The sequence below is a fragment of the Leptodactylus fuscus genome, chromosome 6 (genome assembly GCF_031893055.1).
Source record: "Leptodactylus fuscus isolate aLepFus1 chromosome 6, aLepFus1.hap2, whole genome shotgun sequence".
Classification (NCBI taxonomy): domain Eukaryota; kingdom Metazoa; phylum Chordata; class Amphibia; order Anura; family Leptodactylidae; genus Leptodactylus; species Leptodactylus fuscus.
The window spans coordinates 24,098,715-24,122,564 of record NC_134270.1 but is presented as its reverse complement, the minus strand read 5'-3'; the positions used below and the strand labels follow the sequence as shown (position 1 = coordinate 24,122,564).

The following is a 23,850-nucleotide window of genomic DNA, read 5'->3' as shown; positions in this document are numbered from 1 at the left end:
AATGGAAACGGAGATTGGGCACTGGTGTGAACCCAGCGTAAGTAAGACATTACTAGTAGAGATGAGTGAACACTGTTCGGATCAGCCGTTCCAAACAGCACGCTCCCATAGAAATGAATGGAAGCACCTGGCACGGCGACCGGCTGCCGGCAAAGTGTACGTGCCAGGTGCTTCCATTCATTTCTATGGGAGCGTGCTGTTTGGAACGGCTGATCCGAACAGCGTTCACTCATCTCTAATTACTAGGATATGTCTACACGGGTCATATACAATACGGATTTTCCACATTTTCTATGTATGTGCCCTCTATGAGGGTAGTTCTGGTTTGATATAAATGAAGCTTTATCACTGTATATTGCACAGGGTAGGTGACGTATATTAGATCAGGGGGGATCTGACCATTTGGTCCCCACTAGGACCCCTAATGATTGCTAGAATGGTAGATTCCACCCCCTGCCTCCCCAGCCAAACAGCATGGAGGAGGTTGTATGGAGCAAAGGCTATGTATGTATGTATGTGCTGCTACCACGCCATATTTTTTGGCATACTTGCCAATATTTAGTCTTCCAAGTCTGGGAGATTGGCGTGTGGGCGCTAAATGTCCTGGCCATGCCCCCTTTACGGACATGACTGGCACATAAAATGGCTGCTACATGGCAGCCCAAGAGATTTGCCCCTATATTTGGGAACCTCCCGAAACTTGGCAACCAAGACAAGCCGTATTGCTCCCCCGTCCTTCTCGCAGCCGCAATACAGCTTGTCTTGGTTGCCAAGATTTGGGAGGTTCCCCCAAAATAGGGGTGATCTCCAGGATCCAGGATCTCCCCTATCCTCGGTGTTTGTCCCACTTTCTAGCGTTCATCACCTATATTGTAAAAGTTATAATAAAGTTTATAGTCAGAGAATCAGAATTCTGTCTCTATTCCAATATTAACAATATATTATCAAATAAAATATTTGCAAATGTAATTTTGTGTTATTATTCACTATTCAATGGTCAGAAATGACTATTCTCCATCTACCATAGCGACCTGGAGACCATATCCATACTGACCTCTAGGGGGCGCACACACCATTCTCCTGCAGTATTCCTGCCGATGACTAGGTTACAGGCTGTCTACGGAAAGATGGCGGCCGGGTGTGCTGCCCCTCGCTCTTCTTTCCCACCTCCTAGTTCCCTCGTCCCTGCACGTAAGGCTTTTGTTCCAAACACAAGAGCAAAGCGAACGTTTACCTTCCTGTCTCACAGGCAAGACCGTCGGCGCCATTTTGTCGAAGACCAGGACTTCTTCGGTCCGCAGGCTCTCACAGTAAGGAAGTAGCGGACTAAATAACATTATATCGCTACTGATTATCTAACCCGCCGTGCATTGTATCTATAGGGGAGGAATGGCGGGAAGGCAGACAACAGCACGTCGTATTGTGTACTCCTTGTAGAGGTGTCAGCCATGACAGGGTGACAGATAACAATATACATCTGTGCATTATTCTGCATTAACCATCATAAGCCTTGGCTGAGGACTGGACTGTCCTGTGAAGTCCCGCCCACTCGCAGGAATATTCGCCAATGTTCGATGAATGACCGATTTGATCATTGCGGGGATGGCAGACAGGGCGATAGCGATACTGGCGGCGCGACATTGAAACACTACGATTCCCAATGAATGGGCAGAATTATCTGTATTGTCTCTATGGGCGGATTGGTCGCAGGGTTGGCGAGTCGTAGTCAGAATAAAGTTATCAATTATTTTTAATAATATTATACAATTATTAATATGATATAATCAGATGTATAGATTGTACAATATTTACTTCCATAGGAATCAATCACTGGCTGGTTAATGAATTAGAGAACCTCTCCTGCTTCTGTCTGACCATGTCAGTTCCTCTGTTATTCCTCCTGGAAACATATCAATCAATTGAAAACTTTCCATCACCATTCACTTGTCAATACCGTATGCCCTACATGCGCTGACAACTGGCAGGTCTTTATGAACCTGATTGACAGGGACCATCATAACACTCAGTCGTCCATTTTCATACATTCTCTGGAGGAATATATACCTATATATTTCTAAAATAAAATTTTTTTTATTATTTAAAGGGGTTGTCCAGGATCTGAAGGTAATTGATACTGATGAGCGATGCACAGGATCAGTCATCAGTATCATATCGGTCACCGGAAGCAGTATACTAGGTATGGCCCTGCTCCTAAGCAAGCGAATGAGATCTGGGCTGCAGGTCCAGGCACTACAGCTACAGTATACAAAGCTCCGTCCACTGTATACAACTTCCGATCCATACATTGTAGAGGTGGCACCAGCAACCGCAAACCCACCGTTCACTTGAATAGGAGTAGCCCTGCTGCTTCCAGCCATATATCTAGTGTATGGCTTTCCCGACCCCAACTGATCTGTGGAAAGGTCATCAAAGCACCAGTCACTTTCAGGTCCTGGACAATCCCTTTAAAGAATCACAACTTCATAATGCAGCAGTAGTGCGTTGCGTTTTCTTTCTGCAACACTTTTCATTGCGTTTTTGCGTTTTTTTTCTGCAGCTTTTCCACTTTGCTTATTTTGGTACAATGTGATGCCTTTAGAAATTGTGTCACACCATGCCTGATGAAGAGACCTAGTCGTCTGGAAAGCTTGCAATCTGTCATCATTTTTGTTAGCCATTGAAAAGGTATCAACTGCTGAAGACTCTGAATCTTTATATTTCACATCCACTGACTAATACGGTACAAAGATATATTTTTCACTAAATCCGGTGAACACACGGTCCAAGTCATACAGTCATGTGAGTCACTTGTAGCTCATGGACTCAGTTCTATTTCTGTAACAGGGTCTTCACCTACCATGTGTCAGTCATAGTATTGTTACCCTAATATGTTGGACAGGGACCTTTGGGCTCTTTGAGGCACCTGAGCCCGTCTGTATCTTCCAAGTTTCCCGAACACTACTCGCTCATCTCTAATGACGAGCACTCAGTACAATTGAACCCCCACATTCAGTCTACACTGAGGTGGCGTGCCACCAAGTAACAGGACCAAAAAAGGTTCCTTGAAATGTTCCTTTAGAAAACTGCACTGGTGTTACCAAATGTCTTCTGCATAGTGAAATACGGAAATATATAAGTATGATGGGGTACGGGGTACTGACTGCTTGTCTTTGCTCTCTCATTCTAGTGACGGCGGGCTGGCTTACTACAGCTATATGCTAGAACATTACACCCAGTGATCTTGGAGGCCATACAATGTCCCATCAGGTAAGACAGCAGATGTGCAATCACATTATCCAAATCACAGAGGAACAGCGACAGTCACAGCACTAGACAAACAGAAAAGTAGGGTTATTCACATGCTCTGAAAAAAAAAAAATTGGAGAAGATTTTTTCCCTCATCCACATCCATGGAAATGATGAACATGTAATGGGAAAATCTATGGATTAGCCTCAACTAATGACACTGAGACTAATCCCTGTTCAGGCCGGTGCTCCATCAACAGCGTCTGAGCAGCGTCCGACACCATCACTATAGATTATCTATGGGGAACAGAATAGGAAGGAACAGTTCTAAGGGTGGGAGATCCATTGGGTTTATATCCCATATAGTTTCAGTCAAATTGGTCAACTCCGCCAACAAATGCAACATTATGACTTTTTGGGATCTCAATGCTATCAAGTTAATAGCTTTTGTTTTTTCCACAGGTCCCTATAATATTCCATGATGTTGCGGCCTCATTTACGGAGCAGCAGTGGTTGCGGCTGGACCACTGGCAGAAAGATCTGTACAAAAATGTCATGAAGGAGATCCATGAAGCTTTAGCAACACTAGGTGAGACTGCAGGACTGGATGACAAAGCACAAGAAAGGGGGTAAATGCCCCGGACCTCTAGAAACTGGGGGCATCAGCATCGTATTAGGATGGTTTGTAGGATGTCCTGACTCCGAGCCCCTGCTATCCCGGCATCAACAGGCTTGGAGACAGTAATATTGACTAAAATTCACAACTTGGTCAGCAGGACATGCTCTTTAGTGTCATCTAAAAAGAATAATCCAACTTCTTAAATCAGACGGATTATCCTCAAGTTTTCACCAGTGGGGTCTGACTTTTGACACATGACCCCCATTCTTTACAAATTACGTCTTGGTCTAATAGCGTCTTATACAGTTCCATCGTCATGGTGTCATACCTTTAACATACCCGTGCATGAGACATAGGGGAACACAGAATTGTTGCTCTGTTAGGGTGTATGAACATCATTGAGTGGGAGTCCATGATTGCCACTTAGGACACCCCACTATGAGACAAAATAGGACATCTGCTCTCTGACAGACTCAAGCTGAACATGTATAATGCTGTGGTCACATCTGTGCTGTCAGAGGACCAGACCAACGGACATACATCTATACAAATAGCTTGATGGATCCTACTCACTGTAATAGGATCCCTTGGGTGTCCTTTCTTTTAAAATGATACCGCTGGAAGAAAAGTCAGACGGTTTTGTCCGACGATTTTGGACACTCCCTGAAGAGACTCCAGTGCAGATGTGAACTGAACGTTACATGGTCAACCATTATATGGCCTCTATGTAATGTTAGGCTTCCTTTGCAGTGGCCAGGAGCAGCACCAGGGACTATCAGGGAATCGTTCTGGGATTACATTTTCTGTATTATGATTGTCTCTGATGGGTTGACCCTTTAATATCACCGCCATATAGGGTGAAGATGCATACATGTAATATAGTGGTCGACAGCCTTTGTCTACCTGGCTATTGGGAATGGCTATGACATATGTGTCTGTATTATCTCTACAGGGTATGCCATTGCTAATCCAGACGTTATGTTTAATATTAAGAAGCAAGATGAGTCGTGTGTACGCATTGACTGCACTTCTGGAGAAAGGAAAGAGATCCCAATTGGTGGTAAGATTACCATATATACTCGAGTATAAGCCGACCCGAATATAAGCCGAGGCCCCTAATTTTACCACAAAAAAATGGGAAAACTTATTGACTCGAGTATAAGCCGAGGGGGGGGGGGGGAATGCAGCAGCTACTGGAAAATTTCATAAATTAAAATGGTCGGAGGTTTTGGGTGCAGTAAGTGCTGGGGAAGGGGAGGGGGTGTTTTGGTTGTCTGTCTGCCCCTTCCCTGAGCCTGAGGACTGTTTTTTTTTTCCCCCCACTTGGAGTTCAGCCTGGCTGAATATAGGGGATCTGCAATCCTATTATCCCCTTCCCGACGGAACAGGAGCACTGCAGATCCCCTATATTCAGTAGACCGGGCACTGTCAGACACAGGGATACCTGATGAATTTGTGTGTCACAGTCATTTTCTACTTTTATATGTATTCTAGGGAAAGGAGGGATTTACAACTTTTTTAAAAAACATTTTAAAGCTTCTTTTTTTCCCCACTACTTTATGGGAGATTCTATACATTGATATTGCGCCTGGTCATAGACCCCCCCCATCCTAAAAAAAAAAAAAAAATACATACTCGAGTATAAGCCGAGGGGGGCTTTTTCAGCACAAAAACTGTGCTGAAAAATTCGGCTCATACTCTAGTATATACGGTACTTTATATTTGGAATTTTTGATTATTTTCGGAACCAGTTGCAGGGGCCAATTTGACTTCTTCCGTTGTAATTCAGTGTGAAATCTGTTCTCATCACATTGGCAACCACTTTTGTTTGCCCCAATGCCTCTCTGTATTATAGCTATAGTCTATAGTTTCTAGGCAGACATACATGTCTTCTTGTTTGTGGGCTACAAACCAACCCTCCTCTGGACTGATCCTGTGGCTAGCAAGAAGCAGGGGTAAGGGTAGCGGAGTCATACATGACTGCGGGATCAGACTACAGAGCGTATGGTTGTAGTCTGTAATCATGGAGACACACAGGTCTTCTGGATACAAACAATGGCTGAATACTTGAAACAAAACTTGTTGTTTTTGATGGTTTCTAAATTTTGCTCCAATTATGGTATCTATGTTTTACAAAATAGGGACGTATCTTTATTCAGTGGTTTCATGGGAATACATTTGTGCTTTTGCTGTATTATGAATAATATAATATTTAGCGGGTTTTTAATTTTGTTTTATTCTTTAGATCATCCTGATATTCTAATAAGGATTGGGGCGGAAGATAACGGAGGCCAAGGCCCATATGTGGAGCCTCGGAGTTGTGAGTTCCAATTTTAAGCCTTTAAGTCAACACAGTTTATTGTGCACCGAAAGTAGCTGTAAATGTGCACATTGTATAATATAATACCGCACCAAGAAGGAGCTGTTGGAAAGAAACTTTCTGTATGTGAATGTAATGATATCATGTATGTAAGTTATTATAATCGTTGTCGGACTGAAGGTCCTAGGGCTCACCACAGGAGCTCATTCTGGGGCCCAACCAATAGATTCCTGTTAATAGCCTACACCATGGCTCCTTCTCTGACATCTTACATATCTGCTGACTATCCGGCGTTACTGAGTATGTTCTCATACCATAAGCATGACATCAAGGGAATAGGAGCTAAGTACAAAACATATAGTGAATTCCCTCTGTATCAGTCCAACAGCTTATGTATTCCTATGCCAAACTAGATAGACAAAACAGAACAAAAGGGAGGAATGCTCAAAATAATTAGGGATTTTTATGAAATACATTATTGTACAGGTGACTATATCCAATTCACGTTAACATTTACCCTGCTATGTTCGGATGCTCTGTGTGTCCGGGATCCCATTTCTCTGTCTGTTGGTAACAATCTTTCTACTATGACCTTTTAATGTTTTCTAATTAAATATATAAATTTTATCCTTAATTATTTTGAGCATTACTGCCTTTTGTTCTGTTTTGAGTATGTTCTCAGTATCGTCCTTTCCTATAGTACTATGCAGGCCCCAATAGCTCCATGGCAGGTGAATGACACCACCATGTAGCTGTGATGCAGACATAGCACACAGGACTGCCAGTAGAAATTTTGAGCCCCCCCACCATAATATATTGCTCCAAAATGCCCTCCACAGTATAAAATGCTCCTCTGAGCTCCCCACAGTGGCCCCATATGGTATATAATGTTCCACACTATAATATACTCCCCAGAGCTCACCTCCACCACATTGTAATGCTCCACACTGACCCCACACAGTATAATATACTCCCCAGAGCCCACACACAGCATAATACCCCACAGTGTATAATATGTACCTCAGAGCCTGCCCCCACACAGTATAATACCCCACAGTGGCCCCACACAATATACTATGCTCCCCAGCAGCCCCATATAGTATAATAGGCTACCCAAAGTGTTCCCCCAGTATAATTATCCACAGTGGCCCCACACAATATAATATGCTCCCCAGCAGCCCCATACAGTATAAAAGGCTCCCCAAAGTGTTCCCCCAGTATAATACCCCACAGTGGCCCCACACAATATAATATGCTCCCCAGCAGCCCCATACAGTATAATAGATTATCTACAGTGCTCCCCCAGTATAATACCCCACAGTGGCCCCACACAATATAATATGCTCCCCAGCAGCCCCATACAGTATAATAGGCTCCCCAAAGTGTTCCCCCAGTATAATTATCGCCACATAATATAAAATTCTCCCTAGATCCACTTCAGGCGAACCCTCCAATAAGCCAGTCTGACATTGATATTAGAGCAACTACTCCAGTGACCCCATGACAACACTTACTGTTTTGATTTCTGTCAAGTTCAGTGTTATCTCAGGAATGTGTAGATCCCGACAACCCTCCATATCAATGGCCACATCCTACTTCTCTGAGATTGCGGCACTTTTGCCTATGGCTATAGAGATACATAGACATTCTTGGTCTTGGATCTCCTTTTAAATACTTTTTCTTTTTTCTTCACAGCAGCAAATCCCTGTGCCCCTACAGCTGCACTAAATGCAAAGAGGAATCGGGATCCGCATGGTGAGACGTGTTCTGAACCACAGCAAAACACATTGAGTAAGTAACCGCCGGCATAATAGCCTCTGCACTGCCATTTCCTTGAAAATGGCGCCAGCTGGTTGATATATATGATGTTGGTTTATAATGCTGGTCATCGAATTTTAATGTTTTCATATTGTTGACCTGTCTTTAGGATAGGCCATCAATGTCAGATTGTTGAGTTCTAAAATCTGGCACCCTCACTGCTCCCAGCTCCCTACTGCCCCCCACTGATTACGTATGATTGACTATTGTGGGCTCTGAATAATGTTCCAATATTACAGATTATGGAGCTAACCACAAGCAGAGGGACCATTTGCATCAGGAATACTTACATCAGAGAGGCTCAGGTGACTGCTGCAGACCATGTAAGTTTACACGTCTGTTTCTGACAGATGGGTGTCACCCAACTTTGCTATAGTCCTGACCAGTCAATAGGCTTAGATGTGCAGTGTTACAGGAGTAATGGGGTAGATTTTGAGAAAGCTGGGTGACTTCTTTTCTACAGTTTTAAGGACAAATGTTGTAGTTTCCATTTATGTGAATTTGTGAATTTTCCACTTCTTTGAATTATTTTTAGTAAGACTGGATTATATCTGAAATGGTTTCTTTAAAGGGATCTTTGAGTCTGCGACAGATTTTGCAGTAAAAAGTGCCCCAACTATGACCCATTGCAACTGAAACCCAAATACTACTATGTAGTTCTGTACATAATGTCTCTCCATATCACTGATATATACACTACTACTACAATATATATATATATATATATGTATACAGTCCTATGAAAAAGTTTGGGCACCCCTATTAATCTTAATCATTTTTAGTTCTAAATATTTTGGTATTTGCAACAGCCATTTCAGTTTGATATATCTAATAACTGATGGACACAGTAATATTTCAGGATTGAAATGAGGTTTATTGTACTAACAGAAAATGTGCAATATGCATTAAACCAAAATTTGACCGATGCAAAAGTATGGGCACCTCAACAGAAAAGTGACATTAATATTTAGTAGATCCTCCTTTTGCAAAGATAACAGCCTCTAGTCGCTTCCTGTAGCTTTTAATCAGTTCCTGGATCCTGGATAAAGGTATTTTGGACAAACAATTCAAGTTCAGTTAAGTTAGATGGTCGCCGAGCATGGACAGCCCGCTTCAAATCATCCCACAGATGTTCAATGATATTCAGGTCTGGGGACTGGGATGGCCATTCCAGAACATTGTAATTGTTCCTCTGCATGAATGCCTGAGGATTTGGAGCGGTGTTTTGGATCATTGTCTTGCTGAAATATCCATCCCCGGCGTAACTTCAACTTCGTCACTGATTCTTGAACATTATTCTCAAGAATCTGCTGATACTGAGTGGAATCCATGCGACTCTCAACTTTAACAAGATTCCCGGTGCCGGCATTGGCCACACAGCCCCAAAGCATGATGGAACCTCCACCAAATTTTACAGTGGGTAGCATGTGTTTTTCTTGGAATGCTGTTTCTTTTTGGACGCCATGCATAACGCCTTTTTTTATAACCAAACAACTCAATTTTTGTTTCCAAAATGAAGCTGCCTTGTCCAAATGTGCTTTTTCATACCTCAGGCAACTCTATTTGTGGTGTACGTGCAGAAACGGCTTCTTTCTCATCACTCTCCCATACAGCTTCTCCTTGTGCAAAGTGCGCTGTATTGCTGACTGATGCACAGTGACACCATCTGCAGCAAGATGATGCTGCAGCTCTTTGGAGGTGGTCTGTGGATTGTCCTTGACTGTTCTCACCATTCTTCTTCTCTGCCTTTCTGATATTTTTCTTGGCCTGCCACTTCTGGGCTTAACAAGAACTGTCCCTGTGGTCTTCCATTTCCTTACTATGTTCCTCACAGTGGAAACTGACAGGTTAAATCTCTGAGACAACGTTTTGTATCCTTCCCCTGAACAACTATGTTGAACAATCTTTGTTTTCAGATCATTTGAGAGCGGGCTGTCCATGTTCGGCGACCATCAAACTTAACTGAACTTGAATTGTTTTGTAGAAAGAAATGGTCCAAAATCCCTTCATCCAGGATCCAGGAACTGATTAAAAGCTACAGGAAGCGACTAGAGGCTGTTCTCTTTGCAAAAGGAGGATCTACTAAATATTAATGTCACTTTTCTGTTGAGGTGCCCATATTTTTGCACCGGTCAAATTTTGGTTTAATGCATATTGCGCATTTTCTGTTAGTACAATAAACCTCATTTCAATCCTGAAATATTACTGTGTCCATCAGTTATTAGATATATCAAACTGAAATGGCTGCTGCAAACACCAAAATATTTAGAACTAAAAATGATTAAGATTAATAGGGGTGCCCAAACTTTTTCATAGGACTGTATATATATATACTGCATATGTATTATTTCACTAGCATTCAGTGTCACTATGTTTTTCAATGAACATACTTTGCTTTCAGCCTCTATCAGGGTGAAGGCAGAGGATAACAATGATCATGGTCCCTATGAAGAGGACGAGTTCATTGATAACTACAGTACAGGTAAGTACATTACCTGATTTAATACATACAGTAGACTCCTCACATCCACCTTATGTTTTCCTTACATTTACTGGAGAAGGAGTACAGTGGCGTATCTAGGAATAGTGAGGCCCTGTGGCGAACTTTTGACATGGGCCCCGCCCCCGACTGGCGCTGAAGACCCTGACTGACCGACCCCTCCCCCCTGTGCACTTATGCCTCATAGTGTCCCCTACACACAGTATTATATCCCATAGTGTCCCCTACACACAGTATTATATCCCATAGTGTCCCCTGCACACAGTATTATCCCCCATAGTGTCCCCTGCACACAGTACTATGCCCCATAGTGGCCCCTGCGCACAGTATTATGCCTCATTGTGTCCCCTGCACACAGTACTATGCCCCATAGTGGCCCCTGCGCACAGTATTGTGGCCCCTTCACCCAGTATTATGCCCCATTGTAGACACCCATGCACAATTATTATACTCTTTTTCAGACCCCAGAGTATAATAATTGGAGACCCAGGGGGGATACAAACATTAAAAAAAAAAAACACTTTTACTCACCTCTCCCAGGCTCCGCTGCACTCCCCGCTGATGGGGACCATCTTCAATGACGTCTGGGACGTCATGTGACCCAGGGGGCCTGCGTCGCAACACATAAGGACGCAGGCCCCGGTCATGTGACGTCAGGGACGTCTCTGCCCAGAGAGGTCAGTAACACTGTTTTTTTATGTTCCCTTACCTCTCCTGGGCCTCCGATCTTTATACTGAAAAGACCCCTGAGTATAACAATAGTGTTTGTGGGGCCCACGGCGTCACTTACTGATCCTAGTAACAGCCTATTAAAAATAAAAAATGCAGCGGTAGCGGCTGTCCCGGGCCCCTAATGTCCCGGGCCTTGTGGCAGCCGCTACCGCCCCTGAAGGAGCAGCACCTAGATGAACAGTAACCAATGACTTAAAGAGGCTTTCAATATACCATAAATGTCTGATACATGGGGGGTTCCACGCAGTATTGGAAAAATAGTGATTTTGGGGGGTTTTCTTTTCTCATTTTCGGATATGACAGGTGGTAGCCACATACATGCCATTAATAAGATAGACTATAGCTTATACCAGATTACCAGCTGCAGTGCCTGAGATCTGGGATCAAATTCATGGATTTCATGAGTCCCCTCTTTGATTAACTTTATTTATAATGACCCAAGTAAACAAATTAATAAAGTAATGTGACATTATTATTGGACACATGGCTACAGCGCCAGACTTAGACTCCTTTGGCCCCCCCTCTAGCAACCCCTAGGAAATAGACCATAGTCCTCTTCATACAGTCCTATGAAAAAGTTTGGGCACCCCTATTAATCTTAATCATTTTTAGTTCTAAATATTTTGGTGTTTGCAGCAGCCATTTCAGTTTGATATATCTAATAACTGATGGACACAGTAATATTTCAGGATTGAAATGAGGTTTATTGTACTAACAGAAAATGCGCAATATGCATTAAACCAAAATTTGACCGGTGCAAAAATATGGGCACCTCAACAGAAAAGTGACATTAATATTTAGTAGATCCTCCTTTTGCAAAGAGAACAGCCTCTAGTCGCTTCCTGTAGCTTTTAATCAGTTCCTGGATCCTGGATGAAGGGATTTTGGACCATTTCTTTCTACAAAACAATTCAAGTTCAGTTATGTTTGATGGTCGCCGAACATGGGCAGCCCGCTCTCAAATAATCTGAAAACAAAGATTGTTCAACATAGTTGTTCAGGGGAAGGATACAAAACGTTGTCTCAGAGATTTAACCTGTCAGTTTCCACTATGAGGAACATAGTATTGAAATGGAAGACCACAGGGACAGTTCTTGTTAAGCCCAGAAGTGGCAGGCCAAGAAAAATATCAGAAAGGCAGAGAAGAAGAATGGTGAGAACAGTCAAGGACAATCCACAGACCACCTCCAAAGAGCTGCAGCATCATCTTGCTGCAGATGGTGTCACTGTGCATCGGTCAACTATACAGCGCACTTTGCACAAATAGAAGCTGTATGGGAGAGTGATGAGAAAGAAGCCGTTTCTGCACGTACGCCACAAATAGAGTTGCCTGAGGTATGAAAAAGCACATTTGGACAAGGCAGCTTCATTTTGGAAACAAAAATTGAGTTGTTTGGTTATAAAAAAAAGGCGTTATGCATGGCGTCCAAAAAGAAACAGCATTCCAAGAAAAACACTTGCTACCCACTGTAAAATTTGGTGGAGGTTCCATCATGCTTTGGGGCTGTGTGGCCAATGCCGGCATCGGGAATCTTGTTAAAGTTGAGAGTCGCATGGATTCCACTCAGTATCAGCAGATTCTTGAGAATAATGTTCAAGAATCAGTGACGAAGTTGAAGTTACGCCGGGGATGGATATTTCAGCAAGACAATGATCCAAAACACCGCTCCAAATCCTCAGGCATTCATGCAGAGGAACAATTACAATGTTCTGGAATGGCCATCCCAGTCCCCAGACCTGAATATCATTGAACATCTGTGGGATGATTTGAAGCGGGCTGTCCATGCTCGGCGACCATCTAACTTAACTGAACTTGAATTGTTTGTCCAAAATACCTTCATCCAGGATCCAGGAACTGATTAAAAGCTACAGGAAGCGACTAGAGGCTGTTATCTTTGCAAAAGGAGGATGTACTAAATATTAATGTCACTTTTCTGTTGAGGTGCCCATACTTTTGCATCGGTCAAATTTTGGTTTAATGCATATTGCACATTTTCTGTTAGTACAATAAACCTCATTTCAATCCTGAAATATTACTGTGTCCATCAGTTATTAGATATATCAAACTGAAATGGCTGCTGCAAACACCAAAATATTTAGAACTAAAAAATGATTCAGATTAATAGGGGTGCCCAAACTTTTTCATAGGACTGTATTTGGATGTCTTCTGCTGGATTATTATTGTGTCAGAGCCTAGGCCCAATGGAGGATCCTCTGGTAGGTATACGAGCCGTCCTACACTGTACGTCTACTTACCCGCTTATTACGTAGTCTGCTCTTTTTTTTTTCTTTTTACCTTCTGCAGATTTTCACGTTCAGGACGTGTACAAACAGCAAAATGACTTTCTGGAATCCCATATAAATAAATCCTTTCTGGGTAAGTTTTCTAAGCGTAGAGTATATCCATGCACTGAGTGCGGGAAAGGCTTTCTCTGCAAATCAAGTGTCAGCAGACACCGGAAAATCCACTGGCGAGAGCGATATAAATGTCTGGACTGCGGCCAGTGCTTCCCGGGACTCACATTCCTTGCATTGCACAAGAAGACTCACGGAAACGAAAAGCCATATTCATGCGACGAGATCCAGAACGACTTCACGGACCAATCCAGTCTTTACGACGAAAGCATGGCGCACACCGGGGAGAGGCCATTCACATGTGACACTTGTCCAAAAAGTTTCCGAAATCGGTCCAGTCTCTACAAACATAAGAAGACTCACTCGGGTGTCAGACCGTTCACTTGTGATGACTGTCACAAAACCTTTAGTCACAACTATGACCTACTGCGTCACAAGCGAGCCCATACGGGCGAGAGACCCTTTCAGTGTAGCCTCTGCGGGAAAAGGTTTTATCGTAAAGACACTCTCGAAAAACATCAGACAGTCCACGACAAGCAGAAGAGCTTTATGATAAAGGCCGGGTGGCTGGTGTAATGCGTTGTCTTTTATATATGGTACATTCATTGTATGACAGATCCTGTATATGGACCTTTGGGACCAGCCATACAGTCCTGCTCCTTGTACTCTCCTTTACTGCCCTATGCACTTGAATTGGACATTTTTATGTGTTTTCTATACTGTATATACTGATAAGCAGGACAATGCGCAGTATTTTAATGTTTGTATGTGCATACTACATATTTTTTATTTGTATGAGTATATTGGGTTTGGTCTTACATAGTGTTACAACAGATTAGGTTTAAAGGAGACTTGTCACCAGGTTTGGGAGACCCCTAAACCAGATGCATGGCTTTATGGAGCTGGTGTTTAGGCCCTAAACCTGGTGACCTCAGTCCCATCCATTGCTGGAAATGAGTCCTGGATTAATCTCCGTCAGCCTCTGGCGCATGCGCAGTAAGCAGTTAAAGTCAAGGAGAATACACCTCACTTCACTGTGCATGCGCAATATAGCAAGATGTAGACTCCTGGGTTCTACTGTGTAGGTACTAGATGGATACAGAAATGAGTCCTGGACCCATCTCCATCATTCTCTGGCGCATGCGCAGTTAAAGCCAAGGAGAATACACCTCACTTCACTGTGGATGCACAATAATGTAAGATGTAGACTCCTGGGTTCTACTGTGTAGGTACTAGATGGATACAGAAATGAGTCCTGGACCCATCTCCATCAGCCTCTGGCGCATGCACAGTTAAAGCCAAGGAGAATACACCTCACTTCACTGTGCATGCGTAATAAAGCAGAATGTAGACTCCTGGGTTCTACTGTGTAGGTACCAGAAGGATACAGAAATGAGTCCTGGACCCATCTCCATCAGCCTCTGGCGCATGCGCAGTAAACAGTTAAAGCCAAGGAGAATAAACCTCACAACAAAGCAAGATGTGGACTCCTGACTTCTACTGCACAGGTACTTGATGGAGGCAGAAATGAGGCCAGGACTTATTTCTGCCTGGTTGAAACTTAACACTACAAAGTCACAACGTAGGGGGCCAAGTTTTGGGACCCTAGACCCGGTATTGTAAGGCCACAAGATGACAAGTTCCCTTTCACATATATTTGGATGGTCTCATTGTTATGACCTCTCCCATTTTGGTTGTAATGACTTTTTTTATTATTATTATTTTTTCATATATAACTGGAACATACATAATAGGACCAGTCATTAAGCTTAAGGTTTTATAAGATGTAAGTATTATTCTTGTTTTTGTACAGAGCTGAATTCCACTTTCCCTTTCACGTAAAGGAAAGCAGTTTCTCCTAGGGGATATATAAGATTCCCTGCCATTCGTGGTCTCCAACTTGCATCTCTATAGCTGAAATGAAACTCCAATTCTTAGTATAACATAGAATTTCAGCAGCTGGAGAGTCACAGGTCTGAGACCACCGCCGAGGCAGAGCTGTCACCTCTGTTCTTGCAGCCCCCGCCTAGCTATGTCCCTGTGCTGTACAAATGGATGACGCTGCCCTGGATAAGCTCTACCTACTGTATAATGTTCATTTACCATCCCCCTACCATTCATCAGTCATGGCCGCAACTTATCCTGTGTGTATATCTTCTAGAGAGTGAACATATTTCTTATATACTGTATAAAGCCATATATAATAAACCAAAAATAAAGTATGCCTCAATTTAATAAGCCCACATGAATGACTGGTGACTTATATATCACTAATGACCTGGTGCTAAACAACACAGCGCCCTGATCAAAGGGGTCACAGTAAAAACCCATTACCCGAACCCACAGAATCCAGCATATTAGCACAGCCCTGCAGATAGATAGGTTAGGGTCTCCTGAATCTCACAGTGTTTCCCCTTGTGAATCGCTTCATCTTTGGAGCAACAAGGGATTTATCATACCTTGAGAGAGGTAAGTGGCAACACCCACATTGCTCCAAAGAGCTCATCTGCATTCACAAGAGGGAAACACTGTTTAATTCTGGTGACAGCCAGCAAAACCACAGCCGCAAAATAACGCAGCGTTTACGATCCACGCTCCCATTGAAATCAATGGGAGCGTATACGGCCCGCAAAATCTCACACGGCGAATACGTGCCAGGTCACGCGGCACGTTACTCCGTGTGAATGCACCCCAATACTAATTTCAGGTAAAAGTCTATCTGTCTGGGGTATTACAGTAATACTATAGATGTAACATTGCGCATTTATTCCAACCTAGCACTATTAATAAACCCGAGCGCTGTCTTGTAAATGCCACCAACTGTGTGAACTAGTTCCTAGTGTAATATCTCTGTCTGATCAATGGCACAGGATATATTATAGTTAAGGAAACCTCACCAGATTTGGAGCCCTAAAGCACCAAAGGGTTAGTCCAGGAATTTATGGCTTATCCTTAGGATAGACCATAAATATCTGGTCAGTGGGGGGCATGTATGGATCAGCTGTATGGGACCCCTCTGGCGCCAATACTATACATAACACAGGACCGGGAGCAGTTAGTTCCTGTATATATATATATATATATATATATATATATATATATATATAAAGTCAAGGAGCTGAGTTGCAGTGATGGCGCCTGGCCACTACACAGGGCATGAAGACAATTGCTCTGTGCTGTGTATAGTATGGGGGCAAAAGTGGCCCCAAACAATTGATCGGTGTAGGGGCTGGCTGTCAGAGGCAAGGTTAGGTGTCGTAGCCCTGTAGGTGGTGGGGTTAGCCACAAAAGGAGCTGGGTTAAGTGAGCCGTCGGTTCCCTGCCAGGAGCCGGCTCCCCTTGTCCCCTTCCATGAGCCAGCTCCTGAGCAGCCCCTATACTATTACTGCAGTTCTTACAGTCACCACCAGAGAGTGCTATATTATCAATGCAGAACTTACAATCACCACTAGAGAGCACTATACTATCATTATCTTACAGTCACTAGAAAGCACTATACTACTGTATATCTCACTGTATCTCACCTGTTGTATTACTGCAGTTCCTACAGTCACCACTAGAGAGCACTATGTTATCAATGCAGATCTTACAGTCACCACCAGAGAGCACTATACTATTACTGCAGTCCTTACAGTCACCACCAGAGAGCACTATATTATCATTATCGTACAGTCACTAGAGAGCATTATACTCAATGTATCTCACCTGTTCTATTACAGCAGTTCCTACAGTCACCACTAGAGAGCACTATAGTATCATTATCTTACAGTCACTAGAAAGCACTGTTTGTTTTTGTACCGTGTTAGCCAGTGGGTATGAAATATAAAAAACAAAAAAAGTTTTTTGTTTTTTTATAGAAAGCACTATACTATATCTCACTGTATCTCACCTGTTCTATTACTGTAGTTCCTACAGTTAGCACTAGAGAGCACTATATTATCCCATCTTTCTTCATACCGTTACCAGTAAGTGGCGCTGTTCTCCCCTATGGCAGGGTCTTGCTGTGGTGTCAGCTATATCTGGTCTATTGATGCAGTGTCGGTACATGTACATCACTGCAGGAAACACAGAAGTGACATCAACAACATCCTGCAGCTGAGTCTCAGCCCTTTCTGCCATGATGTAGTGCAGATCCAGCTGAACAAATTTCATTGGTATTTTTTTTTTTTTAGGCCCGATACATTACCAGAAAACCGGATGTTAAAAACCAACCCATGGACTTGCTAGGCTGCAAAAACCAACACAAATAGGAGCAGGAGCAGAACTACCGCCATATCAGCCGGAATGACATCAGGGGCTCGGGCCCGTTGCTTTTTATTTTATTTGTTTTACTCCAATTTTCACTTACCCCTCCCTGCTGTCCACGGCCGCCTCCGCTTAGACCACCAGCATTGTGATGTAACATGGGGCCCCCCTTGAGGTCTGAGTGGAGACAGCCATGGACAGGGGTGGGGATGGGTCATTGAAAATCGGGTAAGAGTAATCCAGCAAGTACCGGCTTAAACTGCCTCTGGGGGGAACAATATATTGTGTGGGGGCCAGTAATGGAGGGCCCATACTGGGACCTGTATATTGGGACTTGTAGCAGGGGCCCTTACTGTATGTGGGCCAATAAAGGAGGAAATATACTGCGGGAGGTCAGTAAAGGCGGTGATGTACTGTGTGGGGGGAGTAAGGAAAGGAGGCGTTATGGTGTAGGTGGCAGTGAAGGGTTGTTATACTGGGGGGGTGAGCTCCAGACTAAAATATTCTATTGGGCCTGGTCTCTCCTAAATATGCCCAAAGTCTGTTGCAAAAAACATATTATATATATATATATATATATATATATATATATATATATATATATACAGTATATATATATATATATATATATATATATATATATATATATATATATATATATATACACACACACTCATTGACTTCCATTGTTATAAAACATCAGCGGCCTAAGGAACTGACACGGGACGTTACAGGTGCCATGTGTGTTGCTGTTTCTGCAGTCACAGGAGGCGAGGACTTCCACTGGGAGAAGCATTGGGGCGCTCCTGGACCGGACCATGGTGGGAGACACCGGAGCACTGGCGACAGGTGGGTGGGGGTTTTTATGTTGTTTATCCTGGACAACCCCTTTAAGGCCATATTCACATGTCTGAGTTGTATTTCCTGGCGTGGACACTATGTCTGGGTCCTGCCATTATAGTCTCTGCCTCTCTATTACATACTGTCCCGTCCTATAATAACTATAGAGCAGCAGGTCACTGAAGCAGAGACTATAGGTAACTAGAATGCACTAGCACAATACTATATACTATATATATATATATATATATATATATATATATATATATATATATATATATATATGACACTGAAGAAACATCCAGGAAAAGAATCACATCCGAGCAACGACAAGGACACAACCTGCGTCTAAATATTTCCATTCTGAGCAGATGGAGTGTGATGTAGTGCAGCAGCGTACAAGTGTTTATGGAGATCTTCTCCCTGCACGGTTTCCATGTAGCTGCAGTTCAGAGCAAAGTTATTGTCCCCATTCCCCTAAAACTGACTACATCTCCGGTGTACCATAGAAAGCGAGGACTCCAAAATCCCTGTATCTAATCCTATCATGTGTGATACTGACTGCTGAGCTGTGTATCTAATCCTACCATGTGTGATACTGTCTGCTGAGCTGTGTATCTAATCCTGCCATGTGTGATACTGTCTGCTGAGCTGTGTATCTAATCCCATCATGTGTGATACTGTCTGCTGAGATGTGTATCTAATCCTATCCTGTGTGATACTGTCTGCTGAGCTGTGTATCTAATCCTACCATGTGTGATACTGTCTGCTGAGCTGTGTATCTAATCCTATCCTGTGTGATACTGTCTGCTGAGCTGTGTATCTAATCCTACCATGTGCGATACTGTCTGCTGAGCTGCGTATCTAATCCTATCATGTGCGATACTGTCTGCTGAGCTGCGTATCTAATCCTATCCTGTGCGATACTGTCTGCTGAGCTGCGTATCTAATCCTATCCTGTGCGATACTGTCTGCTGAGCTGCGTATCTAATCCTATCCTGTGCGATACTGTCTGCTGAGCTGCGTATCTAATCCTACCCTGTGCGATACTGTCTGCTGAGCTGCGTATCTAATCCTATCATGTGTGATACTGTCTGCTGAGCTGTGTATCTAATCCTATCATGTGTGATACTGTCTGCTGAGCTGTGTATCTAATCCTATCATGTGTTATACTGTCTGCTGAGCTGTGTATCTAATCCTACCATGTATGATACTGTCTGCTGAGCTGTGTATCTAATCTTATCATGTGTAATACTGTCTGCTGAGCTGTGTATCTAATCTTATCATGTGTGATACTGTCTGCTGAGCTGTGTATCTAATCCTATCATGTGTTATACTGTCTGCTGAGCTGTGTATCTAATCCTACCATGTATGATACTGTCTGCTGAGCGGTGTATCTAATCCTATCCTGTGTAATACTGTCTGCTGAGCTGTGTATCTAATCCCGTCATGTGTGATACTGTCTGCTGAGCTGTGTATCTAATCCTCTCATGTGTGATACTGTCTGCTGAGCTGTGTATCTAATCCTATCCTGTGTGATACTGTCTGCTGAGCTGTATCTAATCCTATCATGTGTGATACTGTCTGCTGAGCTGTGTATCTAATCCTATCCTGTGTGATACTGTCTGCTGAGCTGTGTATCTAATCCTATCATGTGTGATACTGACTGCTGAGCTGTGTATCTAATCCTATCCTGTGTGATACTGTGATACATGTGTGACACTTGTGAGTATATTTGGGGGAGCTCGTCCATGGAGCTTGCAGACGTCCGCTCAGCTTCTGCCCCAGTATTTCACCTTCTCATATTTGTGTGATTGGATATTACGGGAAGGAATGAGCCTGGTGACTGCGCTGAGAGATTCCAGCTCTGGAGACCTGACTTGTTCCAGATAACATTCCTGCTCCGGTGTTTATGTCGTGAATTCCAGGGGCCGCAGCCTGGTTATAAATGAGACTGCAGTCACTTATAATCCATTTGTGGGTGAGTGGTCCCGGGCCCACCTTACTCTGCACCCTGCCGCACCCACTCTCACATAAGGTGACAACTAGGAACAGAACAAAAGACATGCTGCACCTCTGCCACAACAAGGCGGCCATCCAAGAAAAGTGCGCCACAATTACCCCCATCTAGGCCAGAAAATTGTGGAAACCCTCTGGATTTATTTATAGGTTACAACACCACCGCCAGCAGTGAACACCCCCTCACCCATTACATGAGAACAAACACGTGTGGCAAACTGGGCTAACACCTTCCAGTGCTCCAACCTATTGGCCCAGAATCTCACGAGCTCAAGGTTATCTGCTAGCGTAAAGGAGCACTCTAGGTACAAATATACCTGCTGTGGGTCTGAGATACTAATACTAATGTAAGACAGTCACAGACTACAGTAGAGCACTGATGGAAGTCCTGACACTGCATTTGCAATAAAACTTTAGATTGAAAAAAAAAAGATCACCGGGGTTATGACAATTGGACCCCCACTGATCAGCTGTTTGTGACTATGTGATGTAACTACAGTCTCATCCCATAGACATATATAGAACGAGGCTGTAGTTACATTACATGACCACTATGAATTGAACAGTACAATGTAAATAGAGAAGGGGTCATGGACCTTGCACAAGTCCTGTGGTTTCCTTTAAACAGCTGATCAGCGGAGGTTCTGGGTGTTGGCACTCCACAGATTTTTTTTTTTTAATTGAAAAAGGAGCCAAAAGTGTCTGTGTTGCAAATGTTACAGAGACAAATCACAACTGGAAGAAGTGGTCATGGCGGTCCAGCCCAGAGACGTCACCTGTAAGTCACTAAATGTTTCCTGTGCTGTATTCACCTGAATGGTCTGCAGAGCCCTGTGTAGAGCTGCTATATACCAGTATACGGTCACCGTATACTGATAATATTGGTATATCTGAGTTGGGGGCTCACTTGAACATATTTGCCCTCCAAGGTTTGTAACTCTTAGCTGTGCCTCTGATTAGTAATACATTATTTTTACTAGGAATTGGTAATAAAGCCATATATTGATGTATTCGGGAGCCACATCCTTCAGGAGACATCTTCAGCCTTTGGTTTGTGAAATGAAAGTCTCCATAGATGATCGGCACATGAAGATGTCAGCACTCGAGGATCCTCAGGTTTAGAGATGAGCGAACACTGTTTGGATCAGCCGTTCCGAACAGCACGCACCCATAGAAATGAATGGAAGCACCTGGCACGCTGACTTTGCCGGCGTCCGGCCGGCGTCACAGGTGCTTCCATTCATTTCTATGGGTGCGTGCTGTTCAGATCGGCTGATCCGAACAGTGTTGGCTCACCTCTACTCAGGTTTTGTTTCTACCTAGAGGTACAGTTTAGGGAGACGGATTATCTTACACATCAGATAAAGTGTTGTTTATAATGAGAAGAAGATTCTTAGACTTGTAGCCGCTACCCTGACTTTAGATGTGATGGATTCCAGGCAGAGGTTAGCAGAGGTTTACAGAAGCCTGATGGGAACATTTATGTTTCTTAAATTTTCACATCTTAAGAAACTTTGCATGAAACTTTCTTATTTCTTAAAGTGAATTGTCTTTATTTTTTTCTTATCTGTTCATCTCCTTTTCACATCCATTTCTCATTTCCTCTACTTTGTAACCTATAGCTAATGTCCTGACAATGACATGCCGCCAAATACTTGCCATAGTGAACTGACAGTGCCCCTGAGGTCACTGTTAAGGACGGTGATCGGTCACAATGGGCACACGTCCATGTCAAGAGAGTGATCACATCTGGGCGACCCCTTTAATAAAGACTCCAGATCAAACCACAAAATGAATACAGACGCAATGTTAGACCCAAAAATTAATTGCTAATTTTCACTAATTAAAAAACCCCCAATGTGAGGTCCACCCCATTTTTCATACCTAGCCAGATACCAGGGTAGCAAACTCATGTTTTTGTACTTTCCCAGTCTAATAACGCCAACCTGCAGCCACTCCAGTAACCAACCATCCCTGGCTGGACACTGGACCATCCCAACTCTTCCTGATCCCCCTAGTTGTGGTGGATACTGGGGTAATAATGAGGGGGTGGGTGTAGAATTAGCCCATTTAGTAGCTAACACTAAGTCCTGCCTTACTAATAGATATTATCAATCAGACAGCAGCCATTACTGAGACAATACTACTAAACTAAAAGAAAACCCCACAGATGTTAACTTTTTTTCTATAGGACTAAAGTTCCCCCTCTTTGACGATTGTATTAAAACTTTAAAACCCACCACCGGTTATCAACGTAGTCCAGCGAGTCAGACAGTCCAAGTGGTGGAAGTGAAAAAACAAGAAAAAACAAAAAAAAACACATTAGTAAAACATAGAAAAGACACCATTAGCATGCACCCTTGTCCAGCATTGTCTCCTCTCATGGAGAAAACCATCCATTGACTGGTTCACATCATGTTATAGAGTTACTAGAGTTCATTGGCCAACAAACTCTAAGAACCCCTTTAAGACACATGGAGCCCTGAGATGCACTACAATGTGGCAGATCTCAAGGGATATCTGTGCCATACTACAGAGACTCCTTCTCCTACTTAAGGAGTCCCTGCACTTAAGTAGTTAATATTAGTCATGTTAAGACTGTGATTAACCTCTTAGATAGATTCTGTTATTGCATGAAGCCCAGGAAGCAGCAGTAAATACTGGCCGGAGTCACCACCAAGCTCACAATTGGTGGTATAAAGGTGGTATAATAAGTGGTATATAGCAGCCCCAAAACAAACATTTGTTATGGTCATTATACTGAAGATTTGAAACCAGTTTATTCAGACTGAAACAAGTCTTGGAACTGGAATAGGTTAGATGCATATGCTTCAAACGTTTCTTGTAAACATTCTTGAAGTTTCAATTGATCTCTCAAAGATGTTTGCAATAGGAGTCTGTTCTACAGCTGTGTACTCTGGACCTCCTGTAAACGTTCTCCACAACATACCCGCACTGCTGCTTGGAATCGAGAGGAAACACACTGTGATAGATCAAAGAGAGCAGGAACCTCATGGAGATCGAGCAAAAGAACTTTCCTTCTACCCAAGACTAGGAATGGAGGAACTTCTGAAGATTCGCTTCATCTGTGTTCAGGCGAGACGATCCTCTGGTTTGGTCCAAACTTGTTCAGATAGAACTGGAGGTGAAATTATT

General features: G+C 43.1%; 1 protein-coding gene across 1 annotated transcript; it reads left to right on the top strand.

Annotated features, from left to right (window-relative positions):
• The first annotated feature begins 1,263 nt into the window (after nucleotides 1–1,263).
• On the top strand, nucleotides 1,264–14,741 carry LOC142209447 (zinc finger protein 90-like). The gene is made up of 9 exons (XM_075278435.1): nucleotides 1,264–1,310; nucleotides 3,188–3,267; nucleotides 3,709–3,835; nucleotides 4,818–4,925; nucleotides 6,111–6,185; nucleotides 7,881–7,976; nucleotides 8,243–8,326; nucleotides 10,405–10,485; nucleotides 13,541–14,741. Exons 2-9 carry the CDS (start codon nucleotides 3,256–3,258, stop codon nucleotides 14,164–14,166), a joined length of 1,209 nt encoding a protein of 402 aa, XP_075134536.1. The 5' UTR covers nucleotides 1,264–1,310; nucleotides 3,188–3,255; the 3' UTR covers nucleotides 14,167–14,741.
• Nucleotides 14,742–23,850: the final 9,109 nt, after the last annotated feature.